We start from the raw sequence: 23174 nt of genomic DNA, 5'->3' as shown, positions 1-23174 counted from the left end.
TGGAGAAAGTGGTATTCCTATTCCCTGCGCATACACCAAAACAAATTCCCCAAAATATATGAGCTAAAGGGAGACCGCAGAGCTGGGACTTTGGAGGTCCTGCATTCTGGTTCCACTGTCACTGCTGAATGGCCTTAATAATATTTTGCACATATGCAGCACTTCACAGAGATGATTTAGTTACATATTTAGCTAAATTTATAAATAGGTAAATTGACTTAGTTACTGCTCCCCATATGACTGCATCATTTTGTAGATGGGGCTGTGATATTGGAAGTGGGCTTCCTACATAGATCTGTGCAATTTGTTCTCTGTTGAGTTTCAGCATGGTCACAGGCTCAGCTAAGTCAGTTAATAAAAGCTCAGTTAAGGTTGTTGGCCTACGGTGCACAATTTTTCCTGCAGTCAGAGTTCAAGCAGAGGGGTCAGAAAGAGAAATAAAGGTAAGGTCACAGAAATTAAAGAAAAAAATCTTTATCTTAATCTTTTGGGATTTCATTAAGGTCAAGTTGCTTTGTTCAGTTTGGTCCTCACTCCATGTTGCTATCAAATGCACTGATTTGTTTCAATGGTTTTTATATTAAAAAAAAAATCCAAATAAATCTAAATATTTCAGTTTGACATTTTCTAAATTCAATATTTTGATTTTTTATTGAAAGTACTATTCACTTTTCACTTTGAATTGTATTTCTGTTTTTAACTAATAATAATAAATAATAATAATAAACCCCTCAAATGAAAAAAATGTTTTGGATCGAAAGAAATATATAGTTTGACCCCAAATGAAATTTTCAACTTTTTAGTTTCACTGAAAAACCTGAAATATTTTCATTTTAGGTTGACCTGAAACAATTTTTGTTGTTGTTTTAATCACCACACTGAAAAAATCAGTTATTTGCCCAGCTCTAATGGCAGAGGACTATAACATGGGATTAAGCGGAGAGTGGATCTGTAATTGCTTGGGCCAGGTAACTGAGAGAGGCACCTTCTCCCACCCCCACCCAGTGCCTCACTGGCATGACAATCCTGCCCTGTTCCCAGCTTTGTTTTTTCCTTTAAAGAGAAGAAGGGAAGCTGGGAGTGGAGGGAGGAGGTATGAACAGGAAGAGTGAGCAAAGGTGTAGAGTGATTGGACCTGAGAATGTTGATCAAAGGCCATAATAGTGAGAAATAATTGCTCTGATGTGTTGTGCCCAAATGTACAGCCTGAGCTAATAGAATTAAACTGACTACAAATAAAAGATAGGCAGGGTCCAGTCCTACTCCCATCGAATTTTAATGAGAATTTGATCAGTGAAATCAATGGAGGTGGGTTCTTGCACTAATTCTTGGGATATGTTTAATCTGATGGTCATTAGGCAACTTACATAAAGATTGTTACACCTTCTAAATAAGAGCCTAAGTGTAGAGAGAGAAGAAAATATATGGAAATATCCCAAATCAGTTAAGCAATAACTTGCAAAGACCTACTTATATTTTGTCAATGCAGGCTCTCATGCAATGGCATCTCGGTCGAGATCCTAATCATTCCATCTTTTCTGAATAAATTAGAGCAGATTATTTACATTGCATGTGTTAAAATAATTTCAATTAATCATGGCCTATAAATATCCAGACTAATTGAATCCGTTTATTTTTTATTATGAAACACTGAGCCCCTCACACACAAGTCACAACAGAGGACACACCAGCATTATAGGACTCATTTCATTCCAAAAGAGGTGTCACCTTATTCTATATAACCTTTATATTCAAGGCATAGGGAGAAACAGACAGTATTTGGGACATTCCTTACAGCTCTTCCTGTAACTGCTTGCGGAAAATTAAACTTACTATTTTTCTGAAAAGAAAAATGCCCAAAAATATGTAAACATAATTGTGTCTGAACTGTGTTAAAATATGTTCAGGAAGATGGGATGGTATTATGGCTAATGTGCTGGACTGGAACTGAGCAGATCTGCATTCTGTTCCTAGCTCTGCCAAAAACTTCCTGTGTGACCTTGGGCAAGTCACTTAATCTCCTTGTGCCTCGGTTCCCTATCTGTAAAATGGGAATAATAATACTTGTTTTCTTCCACTCTTTGTAGCTGCCTTAACTAACTTAATTATTGTGTTTTGCCTGTGAGCACAGAAAAATACCGGTTATCCTCACAGAGAGATCTGTATTTTAACACTGGTAAAACGTAAGTTTCCTAACATACATGGACTTAATTTTTTTCATTAAAACTTGCCAGCACAGTCACAAAATCTACTCACATGTTCTTTACTATGTTGATGGATGATCATTTTTAGAATTACTGATCTTTCACTCACCTTGGAAACTTTAAAAGGCTATTGTAACAAGTTTTTATGCTGTTCTCACAGGCAAGAAGTACATTGTTTTAACATAATTGGGCCATAACCATATTTTATCACCCATGTGTAAACATGGATTTTATTTTTATTTTTTTAGTACACAAAGGGTCTAAGATGCAACAGACAACTTCCAAACGGTGCCGTCAGGTGAGACTTGTTCCTGTACACCATGTATCTCTTTGTACACAGTTGATTGGTCTTTTTGAAGCAGAAAGATGGCCCTGATCCTGATCTGAGCTGCTGTTGCATGCTTCCCCCAGCCCTGCCCAGAGAAAACAAACACCATATAAAGGATACAGAGAGAAGAGCTGGTGTTTGACAGCTGGCTAATTTTCTTGGCTTTGGGCATAGGCAGCGTAATAATAGCTAAGTGTGTTTGATAGACTGCCCTGCTCTTTCACTGCTATTAGGAAAATACCTTGGGAATTATTAAACAAACAAAGGGGAAAAAAACCCTTAGCATTCCATGCACGAAGGGTGTGACTGCTGAAGTAGGAAAAAAAATCCTGACATCTCAGTTCCTTGTGTCAGATAATTCCTGTTTGCCTAACAGCTATCTCAGAGGTAAATTGGTCCCTAGTGCCAGAAAAAACACTCATGGGTTCCTGTGGGTTCTGAGGCAGGGAAATGTTGTTATTCTTAGGGCAGGGTCCTGAAAACACTATCGGGCACAGTGCTTATTATTGGGCTGAGTCCAGGTGGGAGATTGGGCCCTTAACTTTAAAATATGCAGTTGAGGACAAAGAATTTAATTAGTCCCTCAGAGCAGTTTATCTCTAAGACTTCAAAAAGCTCAAAACAGCCAGCACGTACAAAACTGTAAGGACCTGACCTGAAGGCAATAGCCTGCATACCAAGACCTGATTCTGAGCAGCCTTCTGGCCCCCCTTTACACTGCTCTAACAGCAAAAAGGGCAGGACACCAGCTAGATCTCTCCACTGTGGAAGCCCCCTTCCCCTGTAAGGAATGACCTTGAGCTGCCCTCCCACACAGCCCTCAAACAGGGGTGTGCCCAAGCGATGAGTGAAAGGTGGTGTGTGGAATATGCCGCACTGCAGCTATTCCAGGCTTTCAGATGGCAACTTTGGGAGCGTTGCAGACAACTGTAAATTAAAGGCAAGGCTAGTTTGTGTCAGAGGTTTATGCTAGCAACCCTATAAGCAGCGGCGGGTCTATGTATTTTGCCACCCCAAGCACGGCAGTGAGATGGCTTTCGGTGGCATGCCTGCAGGAGGTCCCCTGGTAACGCGGATCCGGCGGCATGCCTGTGAGAGGTCCGCCGGTCCCGCGCCTTCAGAGTACCCACTGCCAAAACCGCGGGACCGGCAGACCTCCCGCAGGCATGCCGCTGAAGGCAGCCTGACTGCCGACCTCACAGTGACCGGCAGGCCGCCCTTCGCAGCTTGCCGCCCCAGGCACGCGCTTGGTGTGCTGGTGCCTGGAGCCGCCCCTGCCTATAATTTAGAATGTAGCATAAATTCCCCTTTTTCCCCCATATGCTGCAGCCAATTGAGCTTGGTTGCATCTCAGAATCAGGACTCAAGACAGTAGGTGCTCAGGAAATAATAATAATAACTGATATTCTGTACCAGTGAAATCAATAGAAAAACTTCAGTTGGCTTCATTGGGACCAGTCACAGATGAGCACATTCAAGACAAGACTTTATATAGTCACATTATTTATAATGATTGTCATCTGCTGTAGAACATGGTATTTTGAAATATTCCGTGTTAGGAAATTTTGTATTAACATCAGCAACTGCTTACTGTACATTAAAAGGACACTGTCAACTTTGACATCTACTCTTTTTTTTTTAATGAGTTACAAGTACTTTCAGACATAACACCTGTTCTCTAATTCCCTGCTAACTTTTGTGATTTTCCTATTTAAAAAACAAAACAAAAATCTTCTCCCTTGTTGCTATGTGAAAGACCCACACAAACAGGGGAAAGTGACATACGAGGCGAGAATAAACATTGCAATACACAAAGTAAACTGACAAAAAAAGAAAAAATATATTCCCACTTCTAATCTCTTTCAGCTAAAGTAGTCTTCAGTGTAGCTTGTAATAACTGGAGGTAACACAGTTTCACACAGAGGCATGGTTTAAAAGTTCATGGTGTCCTTTTAACCACTTTATGAAAATTATTATTTGTATTATTGTATCACCTAGGAGCCCCAGTCATGGACTAGGATCCCACTGTGCTAGGTGCTGTACAAACATAGAACAAAAACAGGGTCCTGCCCCAACAATCGAACTGTACCACAAGCAACAGCAGATGGATACAGACAGATGGAGTGCAAAGAAACAATCCAACAATATTGGTCAGCAAGGCAATGGTATCCGCACCGGGGCAGCCAAACCATTGTCAAGCTTTTTGTGGGCATCACACCAAGGTGAGTTTAAGGAGGGATTTGAAGAAGGATAATGAGCTGGCTTTGCAGATGTTTATGGGGAGTTCCTCCCGAGCGTGAGGGGCAGCATTAGAGAAAGCTTGGAAGTATTTGTTTGAAAAATTAACAAGTGGCCAATGGAGGCTAGTATCATTTGTGGGAGTAGACAATTTGATTGAATGAGAAATGGTACGCAGGGTTCTGTAAAGGGCCTTGAAAGTGAATACAAGCAGCTTCGTTTGTGACAGAAAATGGGGCACAGTGGAGGATGCAATGAAAGGGATGATATGGCCATAATCGTGGGCTAATAGAATGATCTTTGCAGCAGCATTCTGAATGGATATGAGCAGGGCAAGACTGCATTTGTCAAGACCAGAGAGAAAGATATCAGGATGTGAGATGATGAGAGCTGGGACAAGAGTTTGGATGGATAGAAAAGGCCGCAACTCTAGAGATGTGGTGCAGAAAGAATCTGCAGACATAGCCTGGATGTGAGGCCTTAAGGAAAGGTCTGTGTCGAGGATGATGCCCAGGTTATGAACTGGAGTGACAGGCAGGATAATGGGGGTGTCCACAGTGATCAAGAAGGGAGGTAATGAAGAGGGTTTGGGAGCAAGTTTGAGCTCTCTTTTAGCCATGTTGAGGAGATCTCAGAAAGACAGGCTGAGATTTTAGTTTGGACAGAAGGAGACAGGTCTGGAGAAGAGAGGTTCATCTGTGAATCATCCTCATGGAGATGGTAGTTGAATTTTGTGTGTTGTGGATGAGAATACCCAGAAGTAAGATGTAGAGGGAGAAGAGAAGAGGACCAAAAAGAGAGCCCTGAGAAACCTCCACAAAGGAGTGGGGTGAGGAAAATCCTCTGAAGGACACTTTGAAGGAGCAGTTAGGAAGGCTGCTATCAAGAGTGAGAGGGGATTTGTTAGCACCCTTCAACTACCTGAACAGGGGTTCCAAAGAGGATGGAGCTAAGCTGTTTTCAGTGGTGGCAGATGACAGAACAAGGAGCAATGGTCTCCAGTTGCAGTGGGGGAGGTCTAGGTTGGATATCAGGAAAAACTATTTCACTAGGAGGGTGGTGAAGCACTGGAATGGGTTACTTAGGGAGGTGGTGGAATCTCCATCCTTAGAGGTTTTTAAGGCCCGGCTTGACAAAGCCTTGGCTGGGATGATTTAGTTGGTGTTGGTCCTGCTTTGAGCAGGGGATTGGACTAGATGACCTCCTGAGTCTCTTTCAACCCTAATATCCTATGAAGAGAACTAGGAGAGGACAGAGTCCCAAAGCCAAGGTACGCCTAGTTGGCTATAAAAAGGACTGTTTTAAATATAAGGCTGGCCAGTACAGAACATCGCAAGTGTCTAATGAAAACCTGACAGGAAAAAGGGGAACACCAAGCTGAAAGGGCAAATCTTGGAACTACAAAGCTCAGCCCCACAATTTTTGTTTAGATGTGGCAGTTAAACAACACTAATGGGAGTCTTGATGTTGAATGTATAATCCGCTCTGTGAAATGAATGGGAATAAGGGAGACTGGCTCAAACATAATAGCTATTATACCAAGATTAGGGCATAGGGGATCTCAAAATAAACTACCTAATTGGTCTCAATTGGAGAAATTGACTGGGGAATATGCACCTTTCCAAAAACTGGGTTTGAAAATAGGAGTTTTGGAATTCAAGCAAAAGGTCTAGGTACTAGAGACAGTGGATGGGGTAGGCTAGTACTCGGAGGTGATACTGAGAATTATGTGTCTCAAGTGCTTGGCTGACTGGTTTTTGCTCACATGCTCAGATTGCCAAATGTGTAGGCTTGGAAGAATTAAATGTTTATTGGCAAAGGTCAGTAAACAAAAATTTCACTGTATGCACACAGCCCAAGAAAAAGTATTTCCATTGATGATCACTGAAATTTACAGATGGGTAAAGTAAGAAAAGTGCTGCTTGAGAAGTTACTAGAGTTTGATTTAAGGATTTTTACTTTGTGTGATGTTGACAATTCTGTGTTAATGGTTATAAAGTTTTAACCTTTCGTATCTCAACATGTCATTGTCTGAGACACACACCCATAATGTCCCACAACTTTGATAATTTAAATAGATTAGAAATAAAAAACCGTAAAACCCATAATTTTGCATATTAATTTTAAATTGATAAAAATTGAAAAAATGCTTAAAATAAACATCATAGTATCAAAATTATTAAAAATAATTTGAATTCTTCCAAGCCTATGTACGTTGGGGTCAAGAAGAAATTTTCCCTCAGGTCAGAATGACAACAACCTTTGTTGGGTTTTGCTTTCCTCTGCAGCATGGGGCCATGGGTTGCCTGCCAGGATCATGTTGGTAGATCTTGCTTAATCAATTCCCTGCCATTGCAGGGACCTCAGGCTTTGAGACCCTTCTATTCTCTGCTTCTGGCACATGAGAGTTGTAATATTTTGGTCCAGTTTCAGTTGTCGGGGTTTACATGCTGGCTGGTGCTGGTGGTCCTCTCTGGCCTTACACTCTATGGATGAGCTACTAATTTGTGTGGATTTCATTATGGCTAATATCTGTAATAAATGCCAAGAATTATGTCTTACAAATTCAGTCTGTGGAAATTTCCTTTAAAAATATGTCCCAGGTGATACAAATGACTTTTAGGCAAAATCTATTTTGATACCCCAGGTCTCGGAGGGGAATCGTAGCTGTTGAAGCTGGGATTCACAAGACAGGGACTGAGGTGCTGCATTGGAACAGGAGCACTGGAACCTGGGTCTCTCACCGCCCAGGTGAGTGCTGTAAGTGGTGGGAGATAGTCATATTCCCTCTCTCTGGGCCAGTGCTTAAACGACACCTATTGGATGTAGTGATAGCCAGGGGAATATGTAGATTGTGAATCCCCCTGGGACTTAGATGTGAATTGGTTGAAGAAGTGCTTAGTGTTGTCAAGATTTAGGCAAGACTTCAGTGTGCACATGCCAGCTGCTGAAATTTAGGCACCGTGGGGTGCTTTAGAAGAGAAACATAGGGACATCAGGTGCCTGCAGGGTTAAGTGGCAGCTGAGCAGGGGTGTTGTGAATGCCAGGGGCATATAAATTGGCAGTTACGCACCCAAGTCCCCCTTGTGAGCCCCACTCTAAAGCTTTTAAGGATCTGAAGCAAGAACAGGGAATGTTTATTTGCTGAATGTTTCTGACAAGCAGCAAATAGTAAAAAGTGGAACTATGGTTGCAAAAAGTGAACCAGTGGAACTAGTAAATGCTGATTATAGAAGGAAACTGTAAGGGGAAAAGGAAATCCGTGTGAATCCTCTACAGAATGTGACTTAGAGTTCAAAAAGACCCTTGTGAGTGCTCCTGGTTTAGCTTAACTGTATTTTGAAGCCCTTTTTATATTGGACACAAGTGCTAGTGCTTATGGGGGGGGGGAAGAGGGAGAGACAGTGTTAACATAAGGACTATCTGAGAAGATATTGGGGAGAAGGAACAATGAGAGCATGATCCCATCATTAATTTCTCCTCATAACTGAAACAAGCCACAGGGCTCTAAGCTTTGGCTAACCACTTAGGTCAAAGGGGTAATAACTCTTACAGAAATGGAAATTGTATGTGGTCCATTACAGATCACTTAAGTGACCATGGGAGTGAAGGGTAAGATTATTAAGCAAATCTAACTTTTCACTGCTAATATTTTCATTGTGGATGTGGAGCTGCTACCAAGAATATTGATCTGCTGTAGTAATCTTATGAACACTATATGGGACCCGGTCAGTGAGGTGAAGTTACTATATATTGCGTAATGACTTTCCCAAATCAATGCATTAATCTAGCTTAATAGGGAGCTGTTGGTAAAACAGGCAGGAAAGCAACACAATGGATCTAGATAGTGGGAGATCCTACCTCTAAATCAGAGGGGAGTGCAGTGGGTTGTGAGTTTGCCACCAAGCCCCTAGAGGATTTTGGAGTGCCTATAGGGTCTTAGACCTACCTACATCTCCATGTGGAAGATGGATTAACACCTGGTAAAACAGATGTACTTATAGTCTGTTATTAAGACCTATTTTTGTGAAAGGCTTTTGTTCGAAATACTTTGCTTTAAGACAAGGTAATATATTAGACCAACTTGGTGAAAGAGACAAGCTTTTGAGCTACACAGCTCTTCTTTGGGGCTATTTGGTTACTGGATACACACTGTCTTTGCTCCCAGAGGGAAGAGAATTGCAGGTATTGAACACAAGTTAGATTTACTGAGGCAGTCACGGCTGCAATAGAGGGAGCTACAGCCCAGTCGGAAAATAGCATGATTCCATCCCAGATGCTGACCTGAGGCCCGAGAAGGGGCTAGAGGTGCAGTTAGCCTGTAACGGTGCAATGGCGTTATCTCCCCCCAGACTCCATGAAATATATTCAGAGGACTACAACAGCATGAAGCAGTGTTACACACAGTGAGAGAGAGTTCTTATGCACTTTGTAAAGCTCCACCTCCTTGCAGTAACAGCAGCTGTTCTGGGGTATGGTCTATACATGGTACAACCAGAATTTATTCCAAACCTTGACCCAGACTGAATGGCATGATCTGTAGCCATTTTAGTTTGTCATGCAGACTTCTAACATGTTTGTTTGCCTCTTGCAACTTTTCAGTCTACCCATGTGCAAATTTAAAGAAACCCAAACCTCGGTGGATTTTGACTGTTTATGGTCTGGAAAGACTGCAGTGAAAAGCCTTGTGATTACAGTACACAGGCGTACAACAATGGGTAATGGCAAATGTGATTTAATTAGCAAGGGAGTTTTATAGTAACCTGGTGTCTGGTTTTCTTGCCTACAGAAATAATAAATGGAGATTTCTGCTACATATGGTTTTGGTGAAAGCCAGGTGGCTCTCAGTTAACTAAAATTCCCCTCAGACATCTGAGAAACACAAAAGGAAGATTTGGAACAGTTTGTGTTCAAGTGTAGGGACATTAAGTGATGAAATTAATCAATGGCAAACATTTCCAAAATGAAAGTCTGTTACATCCTAGTTATTTTAGAAGCTCCAAGGTCAACTTCATCAGCTTGGCACCATACAGCCTAAAGTATTTAGTCTGATGCCCCATGTAAGTTATGATTCATACCTGATGTAAAATTAATGTTAAAAATTAATTTGTCAGAATTATAGGATTCCTGTTGTCCTGATTTGTAGAGGCATTGATTGGAAGTTGCAAGTACTTAACAACTCTTTAAACATAGTGTCAACTCAAAAACAGTTTACTCTATCAGCTAGTGGCTTGAAGCTAATAGGAGTCTTTTCATTGACTTCAGTGGGGTTTGGATGGGGCCAAGACCATTATCATACAAAAGCATCGTTGTTAGGGGGAACAAGTGGCAGATAGCTACTGGAGGAGTTGATGTTTGTGTGATAAGATGCAAAGGTGGATGGAAAAACTACTGTTGTGTTTTCTCCCTTTAAGAGAACACAGAATCTGGGGTAGATTCTGCTGGTGAAAGCCCTCTTCTGTGTGTGGCTGTAAGGTTTTGTCTTAGAGCTAAATTGAGTCCAATCAGCTGTCCAGCATGCCATGGTTTGTTATCACAATCTTCAGACCCTTTGTCTAGACTCATCTCTTAAGGAACCTGACTATGAAAACCCCAGGGAGGCTTTGCTTTCAAAAATCCCATCCAAATTGTTTGAAGTGTGGCAATCAGCGCTGGCCCACCTTCCCTCCTATTAAAGCTTTACCAATAGCTACAAACTCTGCACTGGGAACAGACTTAGGCCAACTCAAAGTTTTTTGAAAATCCCACCTATTGCATTTTGATACGAGTGGAAATTAAAAACAAAACCAGGGAGCTATCACTTCAGTTGTACTCAGTGTCTATAAGATACTCTTTATTTTCAGTCAGTTTGGGAGGAAAATTAACATTTCTTCAAAAACTTAAATTATAAGCCAGTTAAAATGATATACAGTACATTTGATAACTGTTTTCATTAGAGTTTAGCACAATATCTTCTTGTTGACACTTTGAATGGATTTTTCAGGAGGATTTTCTTTAGAACCAGCTATGCAGTTGTTGAACAATAAAGGAAATGGGTAGCTATAAACAAGGTCTTAAGGTTCTGTTCAGATCTCACATAGTCATCTGCACACCTGAAATTGTGCCTGGAATGTATGGAAAATGGTAGTCTCTGCTAGTTACATCCCCACTTAATGAACTCCATGTGGGCAGACCCTTCTGTCCTTGCTAACTCCCACTCACATTGGTGACTCTCTGCATGGATTCAGGGTGTGAGCTTGCATAGAGCTCATTGCAAGATCAGGAACTTTGGCAGGAGGACTGAGAATCATGCAAAAAGGGGAAAAGATGACCCAACAAAGTTAAATGTTGTCTCCTCTACCAAAATTGAAGTGGACTGAAGAAGCTCACAGTCACCTTAAATACTTTTTTTTTTTTTTAAACCTTTTGCAGGGGGCTGGTGACAATTCAATCGACTCCATCAATCAAATCAGACAGAGTAATCATTAGAGGTGAGTGACGAACTATCGAGGGGCGGTTTGGAAGCTGAGCCATTACATGCTGTACACCAACAAAGTGAAAATGTAGCTATTTATAGTATTAATTTTGCCTCTTGCTGTAATGTTCACTTATTTAAATGTAAGGATTTGTTTAACTCATTCAAGCATAGACAGTGGCATAATATTGTTGTATACTGCAATACTGATGAAAGGTCCATTCACTACTTCCGAAATTAATCAAAATCCAGAGATTCCCAACTTCTCCTATTGGTACATGCCTGTACATTTGCATGTTGAATGGGCAGAAATAATGCACTGACCTGTAATATACCAGCTGCACTAACAAAACTTCCATATGCCCAGTCCTAATTGCAGAATGATTAAAACCTGAGTGGGTCTTTCTTCTGTGGATGGAATAGATCCCTATTCTAGCCATTTTACCAGGACCTCGAAGGGCTGTAATATGATTTGGTAAAACAGTTAAAGCATATCTTAGTACAAAGTATATTTTAATCCTTTTAGGATGAGCTACTAAATCCAAAACCATGGTAGATTTATTGGGACATATCTTGTCTTAGCGAGAGTTTGAAATAAGGCCTTTGACATCTTGCAATGTCATCCTTATGGACAGAGTGTGCAAGACTAGACACAGGTTTTTGTTGAAACCAGAAATAACTTTTATAAGATCATACATAATTATACATTGCGCTTACATTACATTTAATTATTTTAAAAGGTCATAAGGCCTTTTGTCTTCTTCCCCTTTTTGAAATTTTAAGGTTGTCTCCCTAGAACACCACTCTATTAAGTTTGCTTCTAACTTTCTTAAATATAAAGATAAGTTTGTCAAATTTAAAACTGATCTCAATGTTCATAGTTAAGCTTTTTCATTTAAAAAAGGCTAGACAAGCCAAGTGGAGAAATTCAACATTTCTCCATGGAGCTGTACATTTATCACATCCAAAATGGATGACTAAAAGAAAAAGCCCAATATTCTGACAAATACTAATTCCCTCTAGAACTAACATTTTAGCTCTAAATGTTGTAGTTTTCTGAGCAGTCTGGCAAGGACCTTGTACAGGTGCAAGATTCAATGGTCAGTTATATTTCAATGCATTAGAACTGACTCACTTGTGCTGCTTAGATGGGTTGTAACAATTACTATCAGCACAGACTGTGGCCCATCCTATTGATTGTCAATTGCAAAACTGCCAATGATGCAGAGTGCAAAGGCACCTCCTTGGCAGTGCTCAGCATCCTACACTCCTAGAGAGAGCAATGGGAGTTGATAGTAGGCAGCATCTTGCTAATCAGTTGGTGTAAACTAACTTAGGCCTATGGCAACCCATTCAGTTACACACCAGTGTACACCAGCTGAGGATCTGGGCCTTTGTTTTCAGTCATAACCTCATGAAAAATATCACACTAGTATTTAGGGCCAAAAGATAGAAAATGTCAGGACGCTGCTGATTTATCAGTGGTCACCAGCAGAGGGTCAAAAAACACACTGAGCTCACATACTGTATTTTAGCTTGAAAGCACAGCTGCCATTTACCTTGCAACTGGAATCTGTAAATATAAGAAACAAATACATTAGTAACCACACACCTTTACACAACACAGTACTAGCAATATTAAGGGATGCAGCGCCTACTCTACATAACTGCCTTTTGTTAATATAGATACATCAGAATAAATGCTATTTGATATGTAACACACCCTTCTTTAAAAGTCAATGGCAGTAAAATAGCCAAAGTTAAGGTCCAGGCCTCAGTTAACTTCAAATTATGAAGTCAGACAAATCGCACAGCATATCCTTATCATCAGTGTAATGGTAGCACTATAGCAAAACACAGAACAACAGTTAATACTACCGCTGTGAGCTGGAGATCTCTTCTGATGACATTTAGCCACAGTTGGCTCTCCCACTCCCTCCCTGCCCATTTAATATGAGCATCTTTCAGGCATGGTACAAGGTACTTTGTGTGTGATAAAGGTATGTGGACAAGGAATAATACTAAAAACACCCAATATTGGCTTGAAGTTTGCATCCTTACAGACAATTGGCATTATTTTAAGTAGAGTTTCACTAGGATTTGCACAAAAGTGGGCTAACGAGGTGATCACTGTCCATATTTTCCACTTTGGCCCACCGTTTTCTTTTAACTGGATAGGAATAGGATTGAAGGGAAAGAGAAATTGTATATATTCTTTGCCAGTCTAGTGGGTGTTGCTAATGTTCTTCAGAGCAGCGGCCTTTCCTCAAGCTCACATCATCTAATCCAATGTCCCCGGTTCTGCCTTTCCCTTTTTCACCTTTAAAAATAACCTGGGGAAGGAAATAAGACACAGTCAGATGTAAACTTAAAAAAAAGACAAGAATGGCTACCTGTTCTGAAGGGCCTCAGGGAACTTAGAGACATATCCCTGGATGTTGGTATTTGTAATACACGTTCAGTGATCTCTAGAAGTGTGCTTACTCTGCTGATGGAAGCAGAGTTCAGCTTTCAGGGAGGACTCTGTCTCCAAGAGTGGTGAACTTCTCTAGATATATTTAAATCATTCCTCACAGTAATCACTTTATCCATTGCTCTAAAGAGCCATCGTATTTTTTGTAGTATTTTGAAAAGATTTTCCTTTCCACCTCCACATTGCAAATTGATCAATTTGAACACTGAATGTATTGTAAGCTGGATCGAGAAATATTATCCCCTATGTAACATGCTCTAAGCTTCTGGGGAAATGTGCTAATCTAAACTTTGACTTCCTACAACATAATGCTGCATATCTGCGTTTTAAACAGAGAACTAAAAATACACCTAGTTTGAATGAGGGAGAAGCTCAACAGATTTAAAGTAGGATGAAGAAGAGAATATAAGGGGAGAGGACCATGGCAGAATAATATGCTGTAGAATGATCCCTAAAGCCAAACGGGTACTAAACTCTAGCTGAGCCCATTTTATATTTATTTTAATCCAGCCACAATCACCTGCACTGCTGCGATAAAATCGAAGACTAAACTGTTTTAACATGAGCAAATGTTATTTTGTCCATGGTCTGAAAATTAATCAAACATTCCAGCAAGATTCCCTCATTAGATAGGAGAACCTACATGCTCCCTAAAAACAAACAAACCCCAACAGGATATGTACACAGTGACCCTGTCAAAACTAGAGTTTAGATAAATTCATGTAGGATTTTGCTTTATTACTGATGTAGAAAAAAGTCAATACAAAGGCAAGATCTACTATCAATTCTGTAAAATAATGTTTACATTCCCTTTAGGCTTTTCGGATTAATGAGGGAAGTTAGAGCAAAAAGACAGTGTGTGTGTGTGTGTGTGTGTATTGGCTTAAATTTTCAGAAACAACGAATAGTTTTTGATGCCCACTGGAGGCACCTTAAACAGACCTGATTTTTCAAAAAGTGTTGGAGAGCCTATAGGTGTCTCAAGATGGGCATCCAAAAACTGGGGTACTGAAAATCATAGCTGATGTTTTAAAATATCAGCTATCTCACAAATGCATCTTGTTCTTTTATATTTGTTTTTTCTGTGATAGAGGGGCTGTTTGCGGAGTTATGGTGTGGCCTTATTCCGAGAGCCTATAGACTATTTTTAAAAGACTAAGGAGCAGGTGTTTATAAATCCATCTCTAGGCGCTGTCCTCCTTGTTCACAAGTTCTAGTGACCTCCTATATTTGTTTACCAATATAAAATACTCTGCCTGACTGAAAACTAGTTAGTATTTTTACATACAACGGAGGAAAAACATGTCCACTGTCAGGCATGAATTAGTAAAAAAACATGGGCTATTCAGCCTCCTATACTAAAACACTGAAAACTGTATAGACAGCTATACTTACACTTTTGATGCCTGAGTCTTGCAAAGTTATTTGTGTTTGTCTCCAGCCCTGGCCACCATTTCTTCCCCAAACTGCAGGTCCATGAGCACCATTTTTTCTTAAAAACACTTGGAGTAGACCAGAATGTAGTCCAGATACCTTATGCCTAAAGGACAGACACAAGTCCCCTGAATGAGCTAACTGGCCAAGTGGCAAGACCAGACGTGCTACTTTTCCCTCTTTGCCTTTGGGTTCAGAGATAGTCACATACTGTCCACCTGCAAAAGAAAAGGTAGCTCTTTTTAAATGGTTCCAAGCATGGTCAGTACCTTACACATACTTAATGTGCCATCAATCTTGAAAATGCCTGTGTCTTGGGGATTTCAAACGCCAGGATTTCTTAGAAATCACTGTTGTAAATGTGCTGCATTAGCTGTGGTAGAGGAGATTTAAATTTCCGTTACAAGTCATAGACTCTTTGATAACACTGCTACATAGGAAACTTCACTCAAAAGCTTTAACAATAAACTAAGCCTCTAACTATTATTCTAGATAGCAGTTATGAAATGACAAGATTTAAGCACTCAGTAAAATTTTTGAAAATTCCCATTTGTCCAGAATGTACAAGTATTATTAAGTCCCATTTTCAGAGGTGACTTAGGCATTTAGTAACCTAAGTCTCATTGCACTCTCCAGTGTATCTTATGTTGGATTGTTACTGTACATGTGAACATCATTCAAAAACCCATTAATATCCCCATCCCTTTAGGGAGAGATACCTGCATATAAATATACTGCAATAAAGGAAAACCAGAGGACCTCATGGCAACATTTATAAAAGCCAAAATCAAACATGTAAGCCCAATAAATTCTTCTAGTGATCCTTTTTATGTAGGCTGCTAAAACTGTGATAAATGAGACTTTAGGTCTTCTTAAAATCCCATAACCATACCAAGAGGATTTAAAAAAAAAAAACTTTGAACTCCTTGAAGCTAGAGCAGCGTTTCGAAGTTGGAATGAGACCCAACTCATTTTTTGCAAATCTGAGCTGACCAGAAAAAAAATTACAAAACAATAATAGCCAACTGAGAACTCCACGTTCTAACCATAAAACAAACAGTTTTGATATCACAGCAGAATGTCAAAAATCAAAATTCACTTTAAAGGTCTTAGTATTAATTACGTTATAAAGGTTCCATGAAATCTGAGCTGTTGAAGTCAGTGAGCCTGAAAATGCTTTTTCCATATTGTAGAGATGTACAGAATTTACTTAATTATAATAGTTTAACCTTTTACTCTGAAGTTTAGTTGCAGTTTTAGTCGAACTAGATTTGAATATTTCTTGTTCGGTTTGATCATTAATGTTGCATAAATGTTTGTTCTAAGCAAAGCTATGATGATTTTCTTTAAAATCATCTCTTTGCAAGAAAATATGAATGTGATTTTTAACAAAATAATGTGCCAAGACAAAGCAAACAATTGAATTTAAAAGAAAAAAGTTCATGATCTCGGCCTTCACTTCAGCAAAGAATTTAAGCATATGTTTAAAGTTAAGCATCTGCCTGAATTCCATTGACTTCCATGAGACAATTACATGCTTAAATGCATTGCTGAGTTGGCTATGCTTTGTCTACACATTGTTTTTGGAACAGTACAACTAAATTGGTAGAAAAAAAAATTCAGTTAGTTCAGTATGACCTTCTAGCATGGACAAAGTTATACCAGGATAAAGGTGCTTGTTATTCTAGTACAAACACCTTTAAACCAGTAGAACTGCATCCACTCTAGAGAGTTGCACAGATTATCTAAATCAGTAGGAAAACATTTAATTAACTTCATAGTGTGTGTGTGTAGACCAGCCCCTACAAGAATAGACCTTCATAGGTAAAGACCTTCACTTGTTTTCTACATACAAGGTAAACCTAAAGAAATAGCATAGCACCTTTATCAGAAGCTGCATTTTAAACCACTTAAACAACTAAACATCAGGGCTTTGAAAGCCAAGAAACAATTGGCCAGCTGCAAAGAATAAATCTGTGAAATGATTGGGGTTTTGTTTGGTTGGTTTTAACAATTTGTAAGTAACTGGTAAAAAACAAAAATTATATATATATTATATATAAGAGTTCCAGCCAGCTAGCCAAGTGATATTTTTGAAACTACTGCTTTTCAAAACAATCCTGGAGTAAACAAAATTAATGCACTTTATAAGTGAGTACACCTAATCAAAAACTCATTGTAGGCCACACTTGGTTCCAGGACACAAGCATCTTAAAAGTTATCTGTATGTAATGCTAAATTATGTCTTTTCTGAGCCTGAGTCACATGAGAAAGGAGTGGTGCTTAGAGGCACCATACCAATACAGGGGGAGGGGAGGGGAGGAGAGTGTGTGGAGATCATGCTCCTTACTACACAGGTTGAACAGGTTTAATCAGTACTGCCCCCAGTGCAGCCACCCTGGTGTACAAGGATGATGGCCCTGACCTGACTCCATCAGATAAGGATGCCTCTATTGCAGTGCTGGAGGAAAGGACTTCCTCCATCCTCCCACCCACATTGGGGCTATGATTTAACTCACAGTATTTTACAACCAGGGAATGCATTTCCTTTCAGTGTCTACAATCTGGTCACATGAGGCATTCTTTCTATGATGTAATCCCATAGGGTCTAATGGAGAACTAAAGAAGTGTGTCTAATCTCCGTCCCTTTGGTGAGAGGGCTGAAGGGGACTGCATGGTCAGGACTGTATGTTTAAAACAGAACTTCACCATATAGCTCTCAGTATTATGTGGAGCAGATTTGGCAGCAAAAACTGACTTGCGTCCAGCCTTGGTTTTTTCCTAAACTCAGTGTATTTTTTTTTGTAGAGAGAGCAGATTCTCTGAGGTGTATCAGTATGCAGTGGTTCACCGCCCTGAGTGAATACCAGCTCGGATCCAGAAAGAGCCTGTGATTTGTGGCATGGTTCGTTAGTGCCCTTTTTTGTTCCATTCAACTCAGTATTCCAAGGTCCCTTTGTGCTACCCGAGATGTATGCTGTAAATTTTGAAAAATCTACCCTCCTTCCCTTATTACAAAAGTATGTACACAGGAAAACTGTTTTAGTAAAATTTCGTATTGGATTTCTGTAAACTACGCTCTGACTTGGGAATGTTAATGTAGAAACAGAACTTTGTATTTAACAGTAGAGCAAAAATTATTTCCAGCTTTGCCCACAATTTTAGTATTACCATACAAATAATTATGTTGGCATGGCAATTTAAAAAATCTCCTCATATCCTTGAACTATAGATTTTACTTCAAATAGGAATAAATAAATTGGGCCACATTCCAAGTTCTATTCTTATCTTCCTTAATTGAATAGGAAAAACACTGTTCCTTCATAGGCATTCCTATCTAGAAGATATAGGCTAACAAAGAGCCAGTTCCCCAGCTGAGGTACAGTGGTGTAGTTCCATTAAATTTTGTCATCAACGTTGAAGTAGCAAAACCCGCACTACATTTAATGGAAGCAGGTCCTAAAACCATTGAGTTGTAGGCCATTTCTTAAGCTACTGTCAATTAGCAAAGTTTTGAGAATCTCCTTCTGCTCAGATTAAATATAATGGGAGCAGGCTTGGGTTCTTAAATTAAAACAGGTGTGACTGGACAAAGTTATTGTACCTGATGGATCTCTAAGTGGTTCCCAGTGCAAATCATCATCTTTATCTTGGATCCATCCACACAGACCACTATCGAAGTTACAGCTGTGCACCAGGACACCTGCAAAGAACAGACCAGAAAGACACATAAGAACAGTCCTTGAGCCTTAGGGCTGGTGGACCACTCACCAACTTTCTGACTGGATTTACAAGCCATACAAAAAGAAGCTACAGCAATATTAACAAGTACTAGGCAAATAACAGTATCACTTAATATACTCTTTAGAGCACAAACCTGTGTTAATAAAACCCACATTTGTAAAGGAAGAATGAGACCAATTAGTTGAAGGGACACAGTTAAAACAAACGTAGTATGAAACCAGCATAACTGTATCCTGAATAGTAAACTTGATAAGTACCTGGATCGTCGTTTGCTTCATCCTCATCTGCACTAATTCCTTTTTCAATTTCAAATATTTCAAACAGATTATTGCTCACTCCAGGCTGTCGTGGTACTGGAAGAGAAAGTAATTTTTAAAGAAATGAATGAGGTAGATAAAAATAGTCAATGACCTACTTACTTATCTTTAATAAAAGCCCGAGAGAAAGCCTCAGGCTTATGCTCTTCTTGATGAATTCAATATATTTAATTACATTTCACATGAAGATTCATAAACTTCCCGCCTCAGTGATTTATGCTGGAACATTTGTCTCTGTAAAGGGTGATTCAAAAAATTCTGAAGGCTCTGCAAACGAAGGGCGTTTAAAAAAAGTTCTCCGCAAATACATTTTCAAATAAATAAAACAGTCAAATGTGCTCTCTGCTAAAGCCTCATCTGCCTTAAATCAGCATCTCAGAGGATCTGGATTACTAATTTTCACTGACAGTAATGGGAATCTGATGTCACACATTAGAGAATCTGCAATACCCCATGCACCCGACCAGCGCACAATTAGACATAGAACCATCACACTATAAAAGATTAGAATAAAACTTGATAATTCCTAAATGATGATCAGGATTATATTTTGGAATAGGTGATACGGTTTACAATACTGCTGCCTGACGGTCAAACAGTAATCTGAAGAGATAATTGAGCATGCAAAGGAGAAAATGCAAGGTCTGAGGTTTGTTTTAAACTTATTTCAGTTGAGTAATAGTCCACCAAAAAATCCAGGCTTCTGCCTCTGTGCTTTTTATCCTTCTTTGGCACTGTTGGTTACATTTATTCTATGCAAAAACCTAGCTTAATGTAGCAAAATAATAGAACCCAGGTCTTCTGCTTACCAGAACTTTACTTAATACATGTGTGGAGTACTGCTCAAGAGAGAGACATTGAGGGACACTGGACAAATAAGTGACCTAGCAGCTTGCTCCCAGTCCCTCTCCCCCACTGCTGCTGCCTACACCTCCTCCCACCCATCACCCAGTCCCATCCTTAGCCTCCTCTGCTCCTTTTCCCCAGACTGCACATCATTCCCTACCAATGCAGGAGACATGGCGTTTCCAAAGGACTGTGGATTTGAGGTCACAGCCTCTTGCTTTGGTGCTTCCTAGTCCTGAGAGCTAAGCACTGTGTGCACGTGGGAGAAGAGGGAAGGAAGAGGGATGAACCCCTCTGAACACAATGCCGCTGCTTTGCTGTGTGATCTTGGACAAGTCACTTATCCTCTCCACACTTTATTTTGCCTACCCCATAAGGATGTTGCAAGCCCTCACTAAAGAATATTAAGTGCCAAACTAAGTTCTTTGAGGGCGGGGACTGTCTAGTCTGTGTTTGTACAGTACCTGTCATGGGGCACTGGTCTCCGCTCTACTGCAATACAAATTATAATCACAGGCCTCCCAAGTGCCACACATTTCTCTTTAATGTCACACTTGCCTCCGTTTTCTCACAGACTGTGAAGCAGCATGAGCCAGAATGTCTCCTGGTCTCATCCTCAGGCACAAGAGAGAAGGGGGGATAGACAAGAAGCTCCTTTGCTGCACATGCACTGTTCTCTCTACTTCCTTCCTAAGAACTTCCAGCACAGCTGGAGCAGGCGAGAGACTGGAGGTCCAGCCTACACACCTGGCAAGACCCACACAATGGTCCGGTAACAGATGTCACTACAGTGTGAATTGTGGGAACTGGGGATATCAGTTCCTGTATTCCCCATTGCTTCTCTCATTTTATGCACATCTCAACCCCTGCCATACTCATTGCCTTCACTACACCCTTTTCCTAGCTCCTCCAGTTACCTGACTCTCCGCTGCTCTAGAGCCAAATGCCTCATTGACTTCCCCTCTTCCCCTGGCATGAAGGACTCAAAAATGGCTAGAAGTATTTTTCTGAAACTTTCCAAAAAATATCTGGGGGCAGAGAGCACTGATAATTTCAGCCCAAAAGAGATGTGTGAGAGAAAGTTATGAGCAGTTTAAAAGGGGAGTTTAGAATGGAAGCTGGAATTCAACCATAATCATAGCTGTCACTATAATACAGGCCCTGTGCCCTAGTTGCTGCACTCAGCTGTATAACAACTACACAGAAAGGAAAGGGCTCCTTGAAATTAGAAAGGCTCTTGAGGGATTCATATTTGCAGAATATGGAATGGCTGCTTATACTGCCACTTAAATACACTGACCTTGAAATTCCAGACTAGTTCCCGGGACTCTTATTATACTAAAGGTTCTCAGTGCTGCCTTGACTCAAGATATTCTGTAGCATTCTTCTAACCACATCTGTGTGCCAAATTTTAGTTTTCCAGATACAGTACACAAATGTTGTGTCTGAAGGACAGCTGTAAGCTGTAGCTAAATCGATTATTGCACTTGTTACAGCTGTCTTGAAAATTCCTCTTCCAACCACACATCTAGCACATCATTAATGACAGTAGTAATGCATTTCAGACTTCTCCTCAGATATTACAGCTCCCCGTGGTGCTTAGAATATTTATGGTTTGATTTAATTATTCACGCCATCAAAACATAAAATAAGAACTAGAAGCATGCTTGCAATTCAGTTTTAAAATAAATTCTAAAACATACCAATAGGCTTTTTAGATGACTGAAAATAAAGATGAATTTAGTGATTTAAGATTCTGACCAGAAATGAATATGGTTATTTCTATTAAATCACACCCAAACTGAGGAAGAACACGCTTTTTAGCCAGAGTCTTTTTTGCACTGGAAGCAATGTGTAAATAACACTGTTGAATGTGTACTCTAACTTGTCAAATCCAGGGAACTGGAAAACACTCAGTAATATAAACAATCTTAAATCAGGATCAAATAGATTTTATAATATATGGTTACAACTTTTGGAATTTTAACAAAATAAACTGGTAATGTTAAGAGCTTGACCAAACACAAATACGTGCTTTAAAAGGTAACAAATTACATGTTATGAAGAAGATATTTTTAATCCTTGTATGGAACATACATATATGTTAATAATCAAGAAAGCTCCCCCCAGACCAGGACACACCAACTCAAAGGGGCACTAGACCTTGCCAAAAAAACAGACATAAAACCTGCAGACATATCACCACCATTACGATGATTGATCACAACACACCTTTCAAGATCCACAGGTTCTACACATACTGATCACAGGTGATGTACCTCATCTAGTGCACTAAATGGCCTAATAAGAACTGTGTGGGTGAAACGAGACAATCACTACACTTTTGAGTGAACTCACACAGAAAAATGATAAAAGAGAAAAACATCATATTGCTTGTGGGCAAATACTTTTCACAAAACGAGCATGCCAGCTCTGACCTCTCAATCCTCATCTTCAAAGGAAACCTGCACAACACCTTCAAAAGATGACCCTGGGAGCATAAATTCATAATTGTGTTAGACACCAAAAAGCATGAACTCAATAAAGACACTGGATTTATGGCTCATTACAAATACCTAGAACCCACTAACCCACGTTTCTCCTATGACTGCAGAAGTGTTAACTGCCCACTTCACCCCGAATGGTCCCTTGCAACATGTTAACTCCTTATGATAATCAATCTGTTCCACCTCGTATTTAGCTGTGACACTCACAGTACCTTTCCCAGGTCTGCGGAAGAGCTCTGCGCAAGCTCTAAAGCTTGTCTCTCTCACCAACAGAAGTTGGTCCAATAAAAGATGTTACCTTACCCACCTTGTCTATTAATCAAACAAAAGGTTTGAAGGAAAAAAAAAAAAAAAAAAAAAGAATCTGCAGTAAACTGAATATTTTCCCTCATATTTCGGTCAGCTTTAAGAACAGCTATTTTTCTTATTATTTTCTTCCATTGTAAACTCTTTAGCATTAGGAATGTCTTTGTCCATTTGTGAAGTACTGTAGGTCATGTTCTTATACTCTCACTTGTGTTGAACAACACCTACTCCACAAATAGTCCCAATGACTTCAGTGTGACCCTGTTTGCAGAGCAAAGTATAGTGTAAGTAAGAGTATTAGAATTTGGCCTTTTTATTTATA

General features: G+C 39.8%; 1 protein-coding gene across 4 annotated transcripts in view; it reads right to left on the bottom strand.

Moving 5' to 3' along the window:
• Positions 1-10572: 10572 nt before the first annotated feature.
• Positions 10573-23174, bottom strand: part of NPNT (nephronectin) — a 94636-nt gene continuing 82034 nt past the window's right edge. For all 4 annotated transcript variants that reach the window (XM_054029958.1, XM_054029959.1, XM_054029960.1 and 1 more), the window contains 4 exons: positions 19134-19229; positions 18737-18835; positions 15094-15350; positions 10573-13558 (listed from right to left, as the gene is read on the bottom strand). In XM_054029958.1, coding sequence (XP_053885933.1) covers positions 13463-13558; positions 15094-15350; positions 18737-18835; positions 19134-19229 — 548 coding nt within the window. In that variant the 3' untranslated portion in view covers positions 10573-13462. The remainder of the gene's footprint in view (positions 13559-15093; positions 15351-18736; positions 18836-19133; positions 19230-23174) is intronic.

This window comes from Malaclemys terrapin, chromosome 5 (genome assembly GCF_027887155.1).
Source record: "Malaclemys terrapin pileata isolate rMalTer1 chromosome 5, rMalTer1.hap1, whole genome shotgun sequence".
Classification (NCBI taxonomy): Eukaryota; Metazoa; Chordata; order Testudines; family Emydidae; genus Malaclemys; species Malaclemys terrapin.
This window is presented reverse-complemented; position numbering and strand designations above follow the sequence as displayed.